The sequence below is a fragment of the Macaca nemestrina genome, chromosome 6, assembly GCF_043159975.1.
Source record: "Macaca nemestrina isolate mMacNem1 chromosome 6, mMacNem.hap1, whole genome shotgun sequence".
Classification (NCBI taxonomy): domain Eukaryota; kingdom Metazoa; phylum Chordata; class Mammalia; order Primates; family Cercopithecidae; genus Macaca; species Macaca nemestrina.
This window is the reverse complement of record NC_092130.1, coordinates 116,642,593-116,658,835: the sequence shown is the minus strand read 5'-3', so window position 1 is coordinate 116,658,835 and position 16,243 is coordinate 116,642,593. Positions and strand designations below refer to the sequence as shown.

The 16,243-nt window shown below is 37.0% G+C and overlaps 1 protein-coding gene across 2 annotated transcripts in view; it reads left to right on the top strand.

The window, feature by feature from the left end:
- LOC105499424 (RAB3C, member RAS oncogene family) overlaps positions 1–11,131 on the top strand; it is a 292,548-nt gene extending 281,417 nt beyond the window's left edge. For both annotated transcript variants that reach the window (XM_011771980.3, XM_011771979.2), the window contains exon 5: positions 2,938–11,131. In XM_011771980.3, the coding sequence (XP_011770282.2) occupies positions 2,938–3,125 (188 nt within the window). In that variant the 3' untranslated portion in view covers positions 3,126–11,131. The remainder of the gene's footprint in view (positions 1–2,937) is intronic.
- The last annotated feature ends 5,112 nt before the right edge of the window (positions 11,132–16,243 follow it).

The following is a 16,243-nucleotide window of genomic DNA, read 5'->3' as shown; positions in this document are numbered from 1 at the left end:
TTGATGAATCTTAAGCAGTATGAGATATCAGAGTACTTTTGGAATCACCAAGAAAGATTGTTTCATTTGGTTTACTGGCAGTGTTAAATCTAGTTAATTATTTTCTGATTATTTAACTTGATGAAAGTTTATGGTATATTGTGATTGTTAATTAACATAGGACTTACCATTTAGCCAAAACAAAATTGTAGCTTACTTTTTCAGTGTATCTGGAGAAGCAGGAGAGTGTACAAGTTAGTAGTTCATGTTCCAGCTTTGCCAGTTACTAGCTGAGCAAGGAAATACTTGAGCAAATTACAGAGCCATTTTCCTCCTCTATTTCATCAGTAAATTGGAAATAATGGCATCTACTAATGGATAAAATGAGTTAAAATGTATAAAATGCTTTGAATAGTACCCATTATATAGTAATCACTCAACAAATGTTAGTTTATTATTGCTATTGTTGTTATCATACCATTTTCTAGTTTGCTTGGCACTTATGCCTATCTCTTCTCATTTTAGCTTCATGATAATCCTGTAAGTAAGGCAAATGTCATAAATAAGGAAAGTAAGGATTTTTTAAAAAGTGACTTGTTCATGGTCCCAAAGCTAGAAGTGTTGGTAAGTGGGGCTAGATCCCACATCTTTTGACTGATAATCTGTCTCTCACCATGTCATGTTGCCTTCTCAGCATGCTGAATAAATGGGTGCCATTATTTCTGGCACACTGTCTCTTTAATAGCCACATAATCTTAGGGTTCCAGTTCAGGTTGAGAAGCTGAGAGCATGTTGGCTTCTGAGATCAAAGATCATTTTACTAACCTCAAATTGTATACCAATATGATGATAGGGTGTTGAGATACCCAGGCTAAAGGAGTCACATTTGACAATGTCTTGTGCGGATTATCATCTTTTCATAATGGCTAAATCTTTTATGATACCATTCAAGCTCAGTGACTTCCCAAATCATACTGATAAGGACAAGAAGTGTTAGCAAAAGAGATGAAAAAATTGAACTTGTAAATGAGACCTTTGTACCAAATTATTGGATGTTTTTTCTTCAAAGCCTCATTCAGAGATTTTGAATTCTTCAGTGGGTTCTTGATATCTTATGACATAAAGCATCCTCCCATTAGGTCTGGGAAAATCACCACAAGGATACCAATACTTCTGATATCTTAGCAACAAGGATCTTGCTTAGATCCATACTTGCCTTTACCCAAATCTGGATTGAATTACTGGAAGTTGAATGATCTAGCTCTAAAGACTGTATAAACATTAGAAAAGAGAGCTCTGTTAACACCAGATGGCCTTATCTGTAGATTTTTAAAATGTAGACTATAAGAGAACCATATAAACATTGTCCAGAGAGACAAAAGGAAAGAAAAATATAAGCCACAATGGTTTGAAATATCCACCTCTATTTTATAGAACCTGGACTCTACTGATGTTCTTCAGCCCCAATCCTGCAGTTATTCATGTGGATTTCAACAAGAGAATAGCTAGTGAAATTCAAGCTCAGATGTAGTCATTGAACCAAATAGTATAACGACTAAGTTGGAGATTTTATCTCACGACAATTGCGTTTTGTTGTCTAGCTTCAATACTATTTAGAAAATAAGTATTTCTAGGTTATTTGAGGGATTTTGACATGGATGCAAAATATTAGTCTGTTCTTTTTCCTTTGGCCCCAGGACTTGGGATGAAATCACATGATTTAATCATTTTGAATCCATGTGGCTCCTCTGAGATAGGGCCAGATGTAACCAGAAGGATTTATAGGGTGTAAAATTCAGAATGGATTAGAAAAGCCTTTCTATGTTCAGCCCAACACATTCTAAATCAATGTCCCCTGAATGGACCAGAGCAATCTCTGGCTGGCCTAGTGGGGAGGTTGTCATGGCAACTGACTGGCAAGCTCAGCCAGTGGAATGTGAATACAAACAATAGAGTGATAAGACTGTGTACAGAGCAGCACACTAAGGCTGCTTCTGCCCAGGTACAGTGGCACATAGGTGAACGTGTGAAATTGTTGCTGCACTTTGTACCTTCTTAACAATCTCTGGCAGCTCATTTGAAATTTACCACGTGCCCTTTCCCAGATGTTGGTAAAGACATTGCTGCTGATAGATAACAGATGCTATGGAAAAGCATCTGTTATCACCCAGCTGATCGGTGCAGAGGTACACAAAGCCCTGGAGGGCCGTTGGAATAACACTGCTCAAAAATTTTCTGAAGGAGGCTGAAGCAGGTTTAAGGTAAATCTTATGACTCTTCAGTGCCATCTTGTGTCCTTTTAGATACTGAAAATTTACTAGAAGGCTACTCTCAGACCCATTGTTAGGCAGCAGCAGGGCAGAAATGGAAAAGTTAGAGCAGGATTATATTGGAGCTTGGTATTCCCTTTTACAGCAGAACAAGCACACCAAGGCTTCTGAGCTTTAAATTGATTTAAAAAATTAAAATTATAAATTTTGGTAGAATCTGGAAATAAAAACAGAATAAAATGCCAAATGATGCCACGAAAAGATTGCAAGAGTCTACATGGTGGACTAGGGGCTGAGGGAAGGGATGGAAAAGATAGATTTGGTGTTGAAGATTCTTAAAGATAGATTTGGTGTTGAGGATTCTTACTGTTGTCATTACTAACTCTTGCAATGAATATTTTAAATCTATTCAGTCATGCTGATAATGCAAATGAATCAAGAGAGAAAAATAAAATGTGAACATCACCAATTCCACTTTATAACTCTTTTGTTCATGGTTAATGGAGTAAGAGATGGTAACATTTGCTTAAATGGTACCTCCTGCCCACCTCTAATCTCTTACCTACCCCAAACCCACCACCCACTGATGTCTCACCATCACCTCATCACCATTGAAAGCCATAATCAAGTCCCATTTAATTTCAGAAATGTGAAATAACCAAGTTGTGTTTCTGTGTGTTTCTTCCAGGTTTTGAGTTTTTTGAAACAAGTGCCAAGGATAACGTTAATGTCAAGCAGACATTTGAGCGCCTTGTGGATATCATCTGCGACAAAATGTCAGAGAGTTTGGAGACTGATCCTGCCATCACTGCTGCAAAGCAGAACACAAGACTCAAGGAAACCCCTCCTCCACCGCAGCCCAACTGTGCCTGCTAGTGTCCCCATGCACTCAGGCAGCTCCACGAAACAGCATTTGTAAATGGTCTGTTAGCCTTCATTTATACTGCCTAATAATTATTTGAAGGAATAATTTAATGTCAATGGTTCATACATGCATTCAATTCTTGGGAGATTTCCTGTTTAATGTGTGGCAAATATGTGATCTTAAATTTGTAAGGACTATCCATCTATAAACATCTGGTACCTGCATGTGACTTGTTATTTATTTGTCTGCTAGGCTCTTTTTGTTTCAGATTTGTTCTCAGACTACTTCTGGGACATCAGACTATAATTTTGCTACAACTGGCTTTTGTCCCATTGATTCAAATTATGCTATTCACTTGTAGGAATGATGACCAAGGAATTGCTCTGTGCGTGTGTGTGTGTGTGTGCGCGTGCGCACACACACACGCGCGCACACAGAAGATGTCACAAGACTTCATTTGCTTTACTCTTAGTTGAAAATCAAATGGAAGTTTTTCATGATTAGGGATGCTGTCATGAGTCTGGTCAGTTTACTGTTGGGAACTGTGTCTTTATTTCACTGTTATTAATAACTGAGGAGATAATTGACCTATAAAGATATTGAAATGTTGTTTTTAAGGTCTTTGCAATGTTCCTAAGTCATTAATACAACCTGACTGGGGCTATTTAACAATAATCTTTGTTTACATGTTTAAATAAGCAAATAACTACCCAGGACTTTTTTTCCACTGATCCTACCCAACTCTGTGAATATTTGGCATCATTGAACAGATTGAGATGTATCTACTGAATGCCAGTTATGCAACAAGCATTGTAACCAAAAAGAGTATGAGTAGCTATGGAATTCCAAGGTCCAAGCTCCCTTAGTTTTCAGTGACTTGCCTTCCCCAACCCCCATAATGCACACCACTACCACCATCACTTTCTGGAACCATCACCACTCTTGAACTAGAGCTTTTGTTGAAGTTTGTTAGGGCTCCTCTTTCCATAGGATGTAGACTTGCCTCCTCAAACACGGCCATCTTCTCAAACTTCAGCTAAGTTCTTTTACCTGTTTAGATGCTATTTAAATCAGATTTAAAAGGGTCCCAAGAAAAAGGGATCTTTTTAAGGGATCTTTCTATAGTCATCTTTTTAAGTCCAGATGTTCATAAATTCTAAAGCATATTCCTATTACGTGAATGCTTAAGTTACACAGGAAACATTCTATAACTGTAGTGTTTCAATTTCAGAAATATTTAGGGTCCCTAGCAATTTAAAAGAGGGAGGAAACCATTGGAACATTCTAATTTTGTATCACAAATTCCTAAAGAACCTATATGAATAAAGAGAAAACAACAAATCCTATCAGCTGTACAGAGCAACATGGAAACTTCGCCTCTGGATCACTATCCAGCATTATTTACTGCTAGGATTTAGGAAGGCAGCAGGGATTATTTGGTGGATTTGGAAGGATAGTTTCATTAAGTGAACTTTCTCTTTTTTGGTGTTTATGTCAAAGAAATTTTTTCCTCTTTTCAAAAATAGAGAGGCTTCCCATAAAAGTATTGAATACAAGTGAAACGGGCATATATCTAAAGATATCTCTGGAGAATAAATCCTTACAAGTCACAGAAGTAGGTCGCACACATTATAGTAAGTTAAAAGTTGGAAATTAGGGGAGAGAGCATTTGGAATGCTTTAAGCATTTCCATGTTATTTCTCACCTTCCTAGTTGAAGATCCACTAATCAGTAGTACATTTCTACTTTGGCGCCCTGCAAAGCAAGTCTTAGCATAGTAAAGACAAGAAAACATTAATGTTTTATTAGCTTTTAATGAGGCAACCAACTTGAAAATCACAGGAATTACAGTGAAGGGAGAGAAAGAAGCAGGGGGCGTAAAAACAGATTTGTTTGCAGCAGTAGTCTGTTTGCACAATGTTATAATATTTCTGTAACTTGGGCCAGAATGTGGCCGTGTTAAACGATATAGCTATTAAGCTCACTTGTACAATCTAAAAGGAACTAATAAAGCAGGACACCCTTCCCATCCTCCTTTGCAGCCCTCAACCCACAAACATAAATAGATGTAAAAAGCTTAAAAAGAATATTTTGATGGCTTTTTCAGAAGGACCTTGATGTGTGTATTGTGGTAAAATGAAAAGCAAAATGAGACAGTATTTAAAAGTGAAAGAGCTGAGTTTTGCTCAGAGGAAAACCCCTTCCCTGAAGAACTGATTGCTGTTGAAATTAATTGGCCCTTAGATGGGGAAGCCCTAAGCCAAGCTCCCACTTATACAGTGTCAAACATCCCGAAGTGGAAACATTTTAGCCATTCAGGGGAGAGGCATGCAACAATAGCCTAAGTGTCATTGCCAAGAAACATCTGATACTTTCTAATTTCTAAACCCCAATGGAAGTGAAGCCTTTTTCATTGATTCTCAGTTCTGAAACTCCCACCCTGCTAGGATTTCCATTCCAAAAAATTCAATGAGAGGTTCCAGAGAAACAGTCACAGAGCTCAAGAGAAAGAACACTTACGTTCCTGCTGTAATTGCATAAAAAAACTGGGTTTTAACATCAAATTTGGTAAATGGTGGGACCAACCCAAGGTTAACTAAGTGAGCTTTCATTGACACTGAGCTATATTACTTATAAATTATAAGTAATTATTCCAAGGTTTTTCAGCCTTTTGGCCAACACACACACACACACACACACACACACACTCTAAACCATCATCTATCAATAGTCTAAATACATAACTAAATGTAGGTCATTTTTATCAATGGCCTAACTAAATTTATATTTAAAAGAACAAGACATTTTAAAAAGTACATACTCCTAGTAGTTTGTAAGTCATACACATTTATCTCTTGTCTTGGATGCAATTAAATTAGTGTTTTAAGTATGAATTTATTTTCCTTTGCTACTCATTACCTGACCACTTTCACTCCTCTAAATACCTTTAGGAATAAACCTTAACTGTACCAAATAGATTCTTCCAAGAGCTTTGGTGTTGGTACCTTCCTTTCTTTTCCTAATGCAACTGAAAAATTGGACTGAAAATTATTTCGCTTAAATAGCCATCCTCAGAGTGAATCAGCATTTCAGTTTTTGGAGATGGGGATGGAAATAGAAGGTGCACGAAGCGTCCTAAGACGGCAGTTTGAATGTTAGCATTACTTCTACATGCTCATAAGAGAAATTGCTTCAGGACAATGAATCAGTTCATTGTTGCTGCCCCCAGTGAACAGCTTCAACTGCCTTGATGAACTTCTAATGATTGTGAAAGCTAGGAGGTTCTTCTAGTTCCTCCTTACAGTCACTTGAAGTTCAGTATATTTTTTTGCTGCGTGGTAACTAAGTGCTAAGATTTTACTTGGAAAGAAAACTATGACGATGCCTTCAGTTGTAGCAGAAAGTTGTGGCATTGTGATAACAAACAAAATCTACAAAGTTACAACCCAAATTATACAAGACATCAATACACTCAGTAAACAAATACATATTTCACCTACTTAAATCATATCAATTATAGGCCTTTTGTTTAGTACACTGGTTATTTTTTAAGGAACCAATTTAAACTTTCAATTTTAAATACATCTATGCTGATGATAGACTTTCGGGTATATACAACCTTCTTCTTCTCTTTTAAAAGTTAAATACATTCCACTATTAACTGAACTTCCATGAAGCAACATTAATTTTAGAGCATGGTAATCCATAATCAGTGGTTCATTGTGATGTGCTTTATCCAACATGTATCTTAGTGCATGGTTGAGGGTGTACCTTATGTGATCTTTTAGTTAACAGTGTGGCATTTGTGGGACTATATCAAAAGCCTATCCACACTACCAAGCTGTAGCAAGCTGAGGTAGCACCTGCATGTGAAAAACTGTGATATGAATCTTATTTATAAAAAAGTCATAACTAAAACCCTTCTAGACCAAAAAGTTACTGTGTGTTTGTTAATAATCTTCATAGTACTACTGGAATGCTCAATCAGGTATTTTTGGTGTGGCTTACTTCAGAGCTGGCCTGTCCATCTGAAGAACGCTTTCTCTCACAATTACAGTTTGCATGACGAGAACCCGGAACTCTGTTCCTTTGCGCGTATAGTCACTTAGTGTGCTGTCCGGGTGCCATATGAGCAACTACAACCATGTGGCCTTTCTGTCACTCCCTGGAAAATGCAACCTCTACAGCTCTGCTCAACTCTGCCTGTGTGCGTTGACTACCTTCGCTTTAGTAGTTTGCCTGTAAAATGGTGAAGTCTTTCTCGTATGCTGAACCTGTGAGCCAGCTTTTGGGAGTTCTTCATATTTTAGATGAATTTTTGACCAAAGTCAATTAAAGACATAAACCTGTTTTATATCATAGAATTTACTGGATCAAATCAAGTAAAAGATGAAGTTTATGACCACAATAAAAAAGCCTTTACCCCTGCACTGCACTATGTCTAAAGGGCTCTAGGTTGTAGAAATATAGTACCCCCAAACAGGGAAAAAACAAGTTGGGGGATTTATCTAAAACGTATCTACCTATTGTTACTGGTATTTCACAAATAATTTTTTTCTTAAAAACATTTACAGAAATGCTTGACACTCCAGTCAAATAGTATTTCCCTTTGATACACTGAAATATTTGCTCTTAGATTACACACACAGTGCTGCCCTTCTCAACAGTCACTCACAGGCTCACTCGCCTGATACAAAGGTATCAGGTAAACACTGATACTTTTTTTTTTAAGAAGGGAAAATTCCATCTATGGTGCTTTCTCAGTGCTAGGGAAAAGGGAACTTTTACTATGTTCCAGTTATAACTCACATCTTACTTATAAGGTCCATAAAATCGATTCTTCACACCAATTTGGTTTGATTAGTCTGTGCGTGTAATTAATTTCCTCTAAACAGAGAGAGTGGAGGGGAATACATTTCGCAAACATTCTAGATAACAGAAATGAGTTATTTTAAAACCTCACTCAGAGCTCTAGTGTTAAGATCAGACCATCTAGCTAGTGGACAAACTGAACTATTTGCAGTTCTCTTTTACTTTCTGACTTTCTTTTAAATTACTGCAGTTTTTCAAAATGCTATCCTCATGGAATGACAGGACCAAGAATAGAAAATGAGACTCAAATTTCACCATTTACTTCCCATCAGCAACCATTACTGGTGGAGTTTCAAACAGCCATTACTTGCTGAAATGAGGTTTGGGGTTACCTGTGTATTTCATTCACCTGTGTTCATATTTCCTTCATCGTGGACAAGTGAGAGTTGGCTGTGGCTTTATTTCTTGATGCAAATTATTTTGCATTCATGTTATTTGGAGCTAGGTATTGCTTAGGTTCGTGAATGCTGTTCTTACAGACACAGATGGTACATGAGCCACTCAGACACCTGCCTTTTCAGGGACGTGAGCATGACTTACATCTGTCAAGTGGTTCCATACTTCTCGTAAAAGTAAAGTTTGGGTATTGTTTGCTGTATCAATATGATGGCTTTCCATGCATTGTCTCATTATCCCTAGGATACGTGCTGAAGGAAAACTGTCCTGTAATTCCTGTTAATATATTGTTAATGTCAGACGTGATGTGATACCATTGGACTGTCCAAATGTACAACTATTTAATGGTGTTTGTAGAACTGAAATGTCTTAAATGTTGCATGAAATATGTTATAAAAATAGATTTGTTTTCTATTTTCAACACCTCAGAATTGAGGGTTCATGGGCCAATAAGTGCAATATTTAATGACTCACTCAGTGTATATAAACTAGTATGAAAGAGTGAATTATAATGAATGTGTGAGATGCTTTGATAGCTGTGTGACTTATTCAAATGATTTTCTTGTAGCTGTATTTGTCTAGTGGTGCAATTTATACAGTAAATATCTTATTGGTGTCATGTAAAACCCCTCTGTGCCTACTTCAAAATACTTTTTTCTTATAAAACCAAACATTTAGTATCTGGAAATACGTGTCAATTTTGTCTTTTAGAATTGTGGATTTTATTGTCAAATCAGAATGGCTGTTCATTTATTTTATAAAAGCATCTCCTTCTATAACTCAAAATTTTCTTTGTCACATAAAAGTGTACATTTTACTTTTAAGCAAGTAATTTAGATACCTAAGAAAAACTATGTGCGTTAGGAAAAGTCATGTTTTTCTTCTCAGAAAGGTTGATCACGTGACATGTCTACTAAAAATGTTCACCTCTGTATTTGTATGTATATTTTATTGTTACTCAAACTTGTGTTTTATTTACGAATTCAACACTGTCAACCCTGGGAATTCTAAAATACCAATGTATTTTTAGGTTGTAGCTGACATTGTATTCACTTTCAATTCTCAGTTGTCCACACTGGTGATATAAGAGGAACAAATCAGAATCCTTGAATACTTCGTAATGCCATCATAAACTCATATATTCATCCTCAAACTCCCTTGTTTAATGCTAATTGGTGGCCTGGAACTTCACTGAGATGCAAAATCAAGAATTTAAGCCTAGTTGCTGGATAACTAAAAGCTATAAATGTTTATGTATGTGAATTTTAAAGTAGAATAACCATCTTAAACTCCTATTTGCCATTTCTCTTTTTAAGGCAAAGCATTCATTTTAATATTGTGCTTTGCCTTTTCATTCAATTAGTGGATAAGTCATGAAACCTTTAGGAAGAAAAACAAGTTATGACATATTCACTAAAATTGATGACAGTTGGTTCTAGATGACCATGGCCATGTGTTCATCATATAAAGCCTTCAGTTCTCTCTATGGTGCTTGGCTGGAGATTGACATGTGAGGATGTGCCAATCATATTAAATGGATTTGGTCTATGTGGGTGATATGTGGCCTGAATGTAACTGTGATAGACTGAAATTTGTTCTTAGCTCTCAAAACCCACTGAAGAAGTCAAGTGAAGGTGGGTAAAATAGGGAGATTAGTGACAACCTTGTGCCAAATTTTTTTAAAATGGAAGCAGGTAGCCAACATTAGAATGATAATTTAAGGGTGTGGTTGAATGTTTAGTTAGTTGTCACATAGTTATTGAACTCCATATGCTCAGTGCTGTGGGAATCAAACATGGAAGAGGTATGGCTCCTGCCCCTAATGAGAACAAGGGAAAAAAAGTCCAGGTATAATCTAAATGCTAGGTTATGTCAGGGTATAGGATCACAGAGAATGGGGGACCTGTAAGAACTGGAAGAGTCAGAGAGGGCTCCATTGAAGAGGTCAAACATAATTCCGGAAAGAATAAGGTAGTGAGGAGATTGTGCCAGGAAAATAAGTGGGAAAGTCCACAGTTATTTTTCCTTTGAATGGAAGAGAGACAAAGCTATCAGCTATAGATCATTGTTTTTCTTAAGACAGCCAAACTGGCCCTTTGAAACCACTCAAATTATCCCAGTTTAGCTCCCTACCTTTTGGTCTCCATGAGGAAGACAAGCTGTTGTATCATCATATTCCTCTGTGCTGAGCAGCTCAAGCCACAATATGCAAATTGCTTTAATGCCACATTACAGCAGTTGATTTAGACATTTGCCAGTGCACCAACCCATGAGAGATTGTCCAACAAATGCCACCTGGCAGATGTGTACCCAGAGATTTTTCTGTAGCTCCATGTTTCCCATAAAGGGCACTGGAAATGCACAGATGAAGATCTTCCTTTGGAACCAGGCACTTTTGGCTCCTTCTCAGTGACTGCACTGTGGAACTCTTCTTAAGAAAATATTGAAAACAGCTTAATGCTTTCATATAGTGACTGACATTTAGTGGAAAACTACTGCTGCATAGCAAATATTGTGACTCTTCATGTGTCCACAGGAGCTCTTGTGTGGGTTTAAAGCTATGAAGTGTATTCACATTGTGAAGTTTTAATTATCTTTATTGAAATTAATTGTGTAAAAATGGTATGTGCTCTATTAGGTATTCAGTTTGTATGTGAATTCTGTATAGAAAGTGGTTTTTGTTCTTTGAGTTTATCTTGTTTTATTTCTTGAAGATTACAATAAATATCTAAGAGACTATATTCCTGAATTTCTTAGGCTTAGTCTGATTAATGTTTTTCGTCTCCTTTCAATTTGTATGATTTTTCATCCTAGGATGCTTATTTCCATTTCTTCTTCCACTTCAATAATCTTTGGTACAACACTGAGTTTGAACTGAAGATGAAGAGTGAACATATTTAGGGCTTTGAGTATCTCACACATGAATTTGGACTTAGGCACAGGAATGAATTCTAATGCTCGTAATCTTTCAAGATCGGTAACTTTCTATCTGACCCAATTGACTGGGTTCCAGAGTTACAAAGCCCTTAGCTGTAGGATCAAGAATAGCTGCTAAGCAAGTAAAAGGTCTTCAGGTCTGCAACTTGAAGACCATGTGTCCCTAAATCAGAAGTCTAAGGTTTGATGATCACTTGGCACCCTACTGACATAGCCTGAGGCAAGGGCAGTCAACAGGGACAACATGTGGATGGGACGTGTGAATGGAATGGGTGTCATTTAATGCACAATACTTGGTGCAGTGATGATTAGGATGCTGTGCAGGCTCTCCTTGGCCATGCACCTCAAGGCATGGGGAAGCACCCAGCTACCAATCTATTTGTATCACAGCAGACTTACTACTAATTTTGCAATCTTGTAGTGTTCTTCTTGTGCTAACAGAACTGATTCTAGAGAATTTATTCCAAGTATTCCTCAGGGCAATTTCCAGGAGTCTGCACTGAAAATCAGTCAAGGGGGAAGGTCCCTGGAAGATCCACATGAGCCCCATGGGTCAAATTAGCTTCCTGAACTGAACTTGGTAATAGAAGGGTAACCTCCCTGGGTACACAAAGCAGGTAGCACCTAAGAAACCAAAAATAAGAAAACAATGATAATAAATTAAGGGATTTCCAGTTATATTATCAACAAATACTTACAAAACACCTTTTATATGCTAATTTCTCAGTATACATGAAAATACATACAATAGAGTCCTGACCCTCCATGAACTTAAACCATTGTGATAGAGGAAAATGTGTAAGTTTATATCAATAAAAAACTCATCATTGATAAACTAAATATTCCTTAATATGTATGTCTAATAAATATTTTAAATGAACATTGGAAATTTGTTTCATTTCAAAAGAGCTCACAAAAATTTCCTCTTTGAAATGTTATAAAATGCATTTTTTAGACTGTAATCCTTTGCCCCCAGATAAATTTATAACAATCAATAAAACTCAGTTCAAAACTTAAAAAAAAAATTAGGAGCCCAGAAAGACTTCACATGTTTCCTGATTATTCTGGGGCTCTTGTGGCAGAACCAGATCCAACTGGTTTTAGCAGGAATCTTCCTCTATCCTATTCCCTCAAGTAATATCCCCTTAGCTTTGAATTAATTTTAAAACATGAAGTTACTATGTGGCCACTTACTCAATAGCATTGAGACAGTAGGCATGAAACAGAAAACATCTGTCACCCTCAGAAAACGCTAAGTCATTCTCTCCTCAGCTTCCTAACAGACTTGAAAAGGACACCTTCTAAATAAAAGGCCACAAAATCTTTGCACAGTTCCCAGGGACACTCCACCTCTCGGTTCTTGGTTCTCCTCTTTCTCCTCTAATTTCTCAACCCCTCACTCAGTCCAAAGAAGCTTTAGTCTGATGGAGACTGGCTGCTCATCTTTTCTTCCTAATCTTTTGTTAATGACCTGAGTCCTTTTGAGGTAGAATTTCTCATTGTTTATTAATTTAAATCTCAGGAAATTTTATCTAAAAATTATGTTTTCTTTTTTAAGTACTGCCTCTCCCTTAAAGCAATTCTGCTAAGTGGAAGAAAGGCAAAGGGTATAGAAAATATATGGAAAGTGAGTGTTGGATGAAAATCTGGATTAATATTTCAAAACAATATTCTACCAAGCAGACAATTACAATATAATTTGATTAGTGTCAATATAGAGGTTAAACACAAGCTACAGTGAAAGCACAGAGAGAAGCAATTATTAACCTAGATTGAAAGCAAGGGCTGGGATGTTCTGAGAAGGCCTACTAGAGGAAACAAGGACTGAGCTAAAACATACAGGAGAGGTAGGAATTATGCAGGGGCACTTGTGACAGAAGACTGCTCCAAGCATGAGGAGAAAACCACAGAAGTTTAGCAGAGCATGGTGTATTTATGGAATTTCAAAGCCATTCACATAGGGTGATCACAGGATGAAACAAAAGGAGAAAGAGCAAGGGCTGAGGTCATAACATTTATCAGAAGTGTTTTAAATGTCTAGATTTCATTCTCCAGCTGTGGAGAATTCTTGAACAGATTTAAGCCAGGAAGAAGTTTGAACAGATTTGAATTTTGGAAGATCACAAAATTGGCAATATGAGAAATGAATTAAAGGGAGGCAATAGCAGAAACAGAAAGAGTATTAGACAGCTATTACAGTAACCTAGAAGTTTTATCTCTAAATTAATTGCAGAATGATAGAAATGAAGAGAAGGGAATACATGAAAATTCATTTTAGAAGGTAAGAAATGGTGACCAGTAAGATTCAGGAAGAGGAAGAGGAAGAAACCAAGGATGACCTTCAGGCTTCTGGCTTGATTGATTTTGCCATTAACTAAGAGAGAAAGTACAACTGTAGCAGTAGGTTTAAAGAAAAGAGAATGAGTTACATATCCATAGTGCTATGATTGATGTTTCTAGAGGATGTGCAAAGGATGCAACTCAGTGAACATCTGAAGGGTGCAGATCTAGAGTTCAGAAGAGAGTTCTGGAAAGTTCTAGTATGTAGATGATAACCAAGACTTGGTGCATAGAGAAAATGATGTGCTGGAGAATGTTTCAAATGATAGAAGAGCAGATTGAGAAGTAGGGCACACGGTATTTATGGGCAGTCAAGGAAAACAAGTTCACAAAGGAGACTTGAAAGAGGAGTGGTCAAAGGGATAGATGGAGAATCAAGTGAGAACGGGACACAAGAAGCCAAGAGAGGAGCCCGTTTTAAGAAAGAAGGAGTGATCCACATTTTTGGATGATGTAAAGTGAAATCACAATTGCCAGTCATACAATTTAGGGACGCAGACACAGGACACTACTTGTGGGTGGTAGCTGAAAGGAGGATGAGGATTGAAAAATTACCTATTGGGTACTATTCTTATTACTGAGTGATGAAACAATCTGTACACAAAACCCCCACAGCACACAATTTACTTACATAACAAACATGCACATGTACTCCTGAACTTAAAATAATTTAAAAAGAAAAAAAAAAAAGCTCGAAGTCAACTTGACCGAAGCAGTTTTAGAATAGTTATGAGGGAGAAAGACAGATTGCACTGAATGGAGAAGTAAATGGTGATGAACAAGGTGAGACACTATTCTTTCAGGTACTTTGAAAGAAAAATAAAAGAGAAGGTTATTGAATGAGGATAGTCTAAGGAGGGTTTTATTTCCATTTGAGAGTCTTATATATCACTATATGTTTTTAAAAAGCCAATAAAGCCAGAGTTCAAAGATACAAGCAAAAATTGCCATCTTCTCCATCCAAGTCTTATTTTTCCTTTCTACTCTTGTTCCTGTCTCTTCTACTCCCTTCCTATGCATCTTATTAACATTTCCTATGCACTTATCTCAAGCTAATTGTTTTTGTCCTCTCCCGATACTTTTACTAATCTGCAGGGAACGGAGCTTGCAACAACCACTAACGGTGAAATCTTTCTTGAGGTCCTTATTGTGACAGACATTTAAATTTATTTATTTATTTCTTATGATTTTCACCAAGAAAAAGACTATTTCATCTCAACAGTGATGGATACATCGTTAATGTAATAGAAGCCAGAAAGCAGTCAGTTAAGAGGCTGACAGGCCAAACTGAGCTGCGATTTTAAATCTCACCAAATCACAACCCTGTTTGCAGGAGGAGGGAAGGTGATCATGTTTCTGAAAAGTTGGCAGCTGCTCCTTTATACTTTTTTCTTCACTCATTGGGATGCACCAGGTGTGATGCATTCCCTACGGCCAATATCACGTTAGAGCAAGTGTAGATTAGCATACTCTTCAACATCTTTTTGCTCTTGCCTCTATTCATAGAACACAAAAGTCAAAAGACAGGGTCATCTAATGGAGAACAAGCCAAAATTAAAAGGACAGTTAAAAATAGAACTTGGGAGGGAGGAGTTATGTTGATAGTGAAAATTCTGGAAACTGACATATAACCACAGGCTTAGCAAGAAAAAACACGGCTTTCATAAAAGACCATCTGTTGACGCTTGAACTAAGAGGGAAGTCAAGCTTTGCAATGGAAGGTGAGAGGGGAGGGAGAGAGTATTTTTTAACTGATAAGAGATTTGAGGGTATAAGCAAGAAGTGAAAAGTTGATGTCTTAAGAGGGGGTCTTAGAAATTATTAGATTCTCGGGTGCCATGAATTCAAATCCTGGAGCTATACGTTAGGATTTTCACAAAAATACTCTGAAGATTTTGTTTGCATATTATCAAAAACTGAATGCAACCGGAAGAAGACACTCACAAAATCTCTTTTCTTCTCTTGTTCTAGTTTAAAATACAATTACTCTTAAGGCATACTCCACATTTGCTGGCATTTTCCTTTATAGTCACTCTCCTAACGTTATTACAACTCTGTAAAAGATATTTTAATGTTTTTTTAATGTATGTGTCTGCCCTTAAACAGTAAGGGTCTAGAAGGTTTGTTGTTGTTGTTGTTGTTGTTTTGCTTTGTTTTGTTTTGTATTGTCAGTAGAAAAGACAAAAGATTCTTCCTAGGGCAGTGTGACATAGAAAAATATAGTAACAATTATTTGGGATTTATTATTTGTTTTCTCCATTTGATCTCTACACCAGCCCCATAAACATAATGGTTTTAGCCTAAAAGAACCTACCCTTGGATTTAAAATGTAAATTATTCAATATTAAGAATATCCTAAATTCAACCCACGATCTCATCATTAGAACCAAGTACAGTTTATAGAGTAACTGAGTAAATAAAAACGCAAGACAGGCAGGGCATGATGGCTCATGCCTGTAATCCCACCACTTTGGGAGGCTGATGCAGGCAGAACACAAGGTCAGGAGATCGAGACCATCCTGGCCAACATGGTGAAACCCCATCTCTGTTAAAAATACAAAAATTAGCTGAGCATGGTGGCACA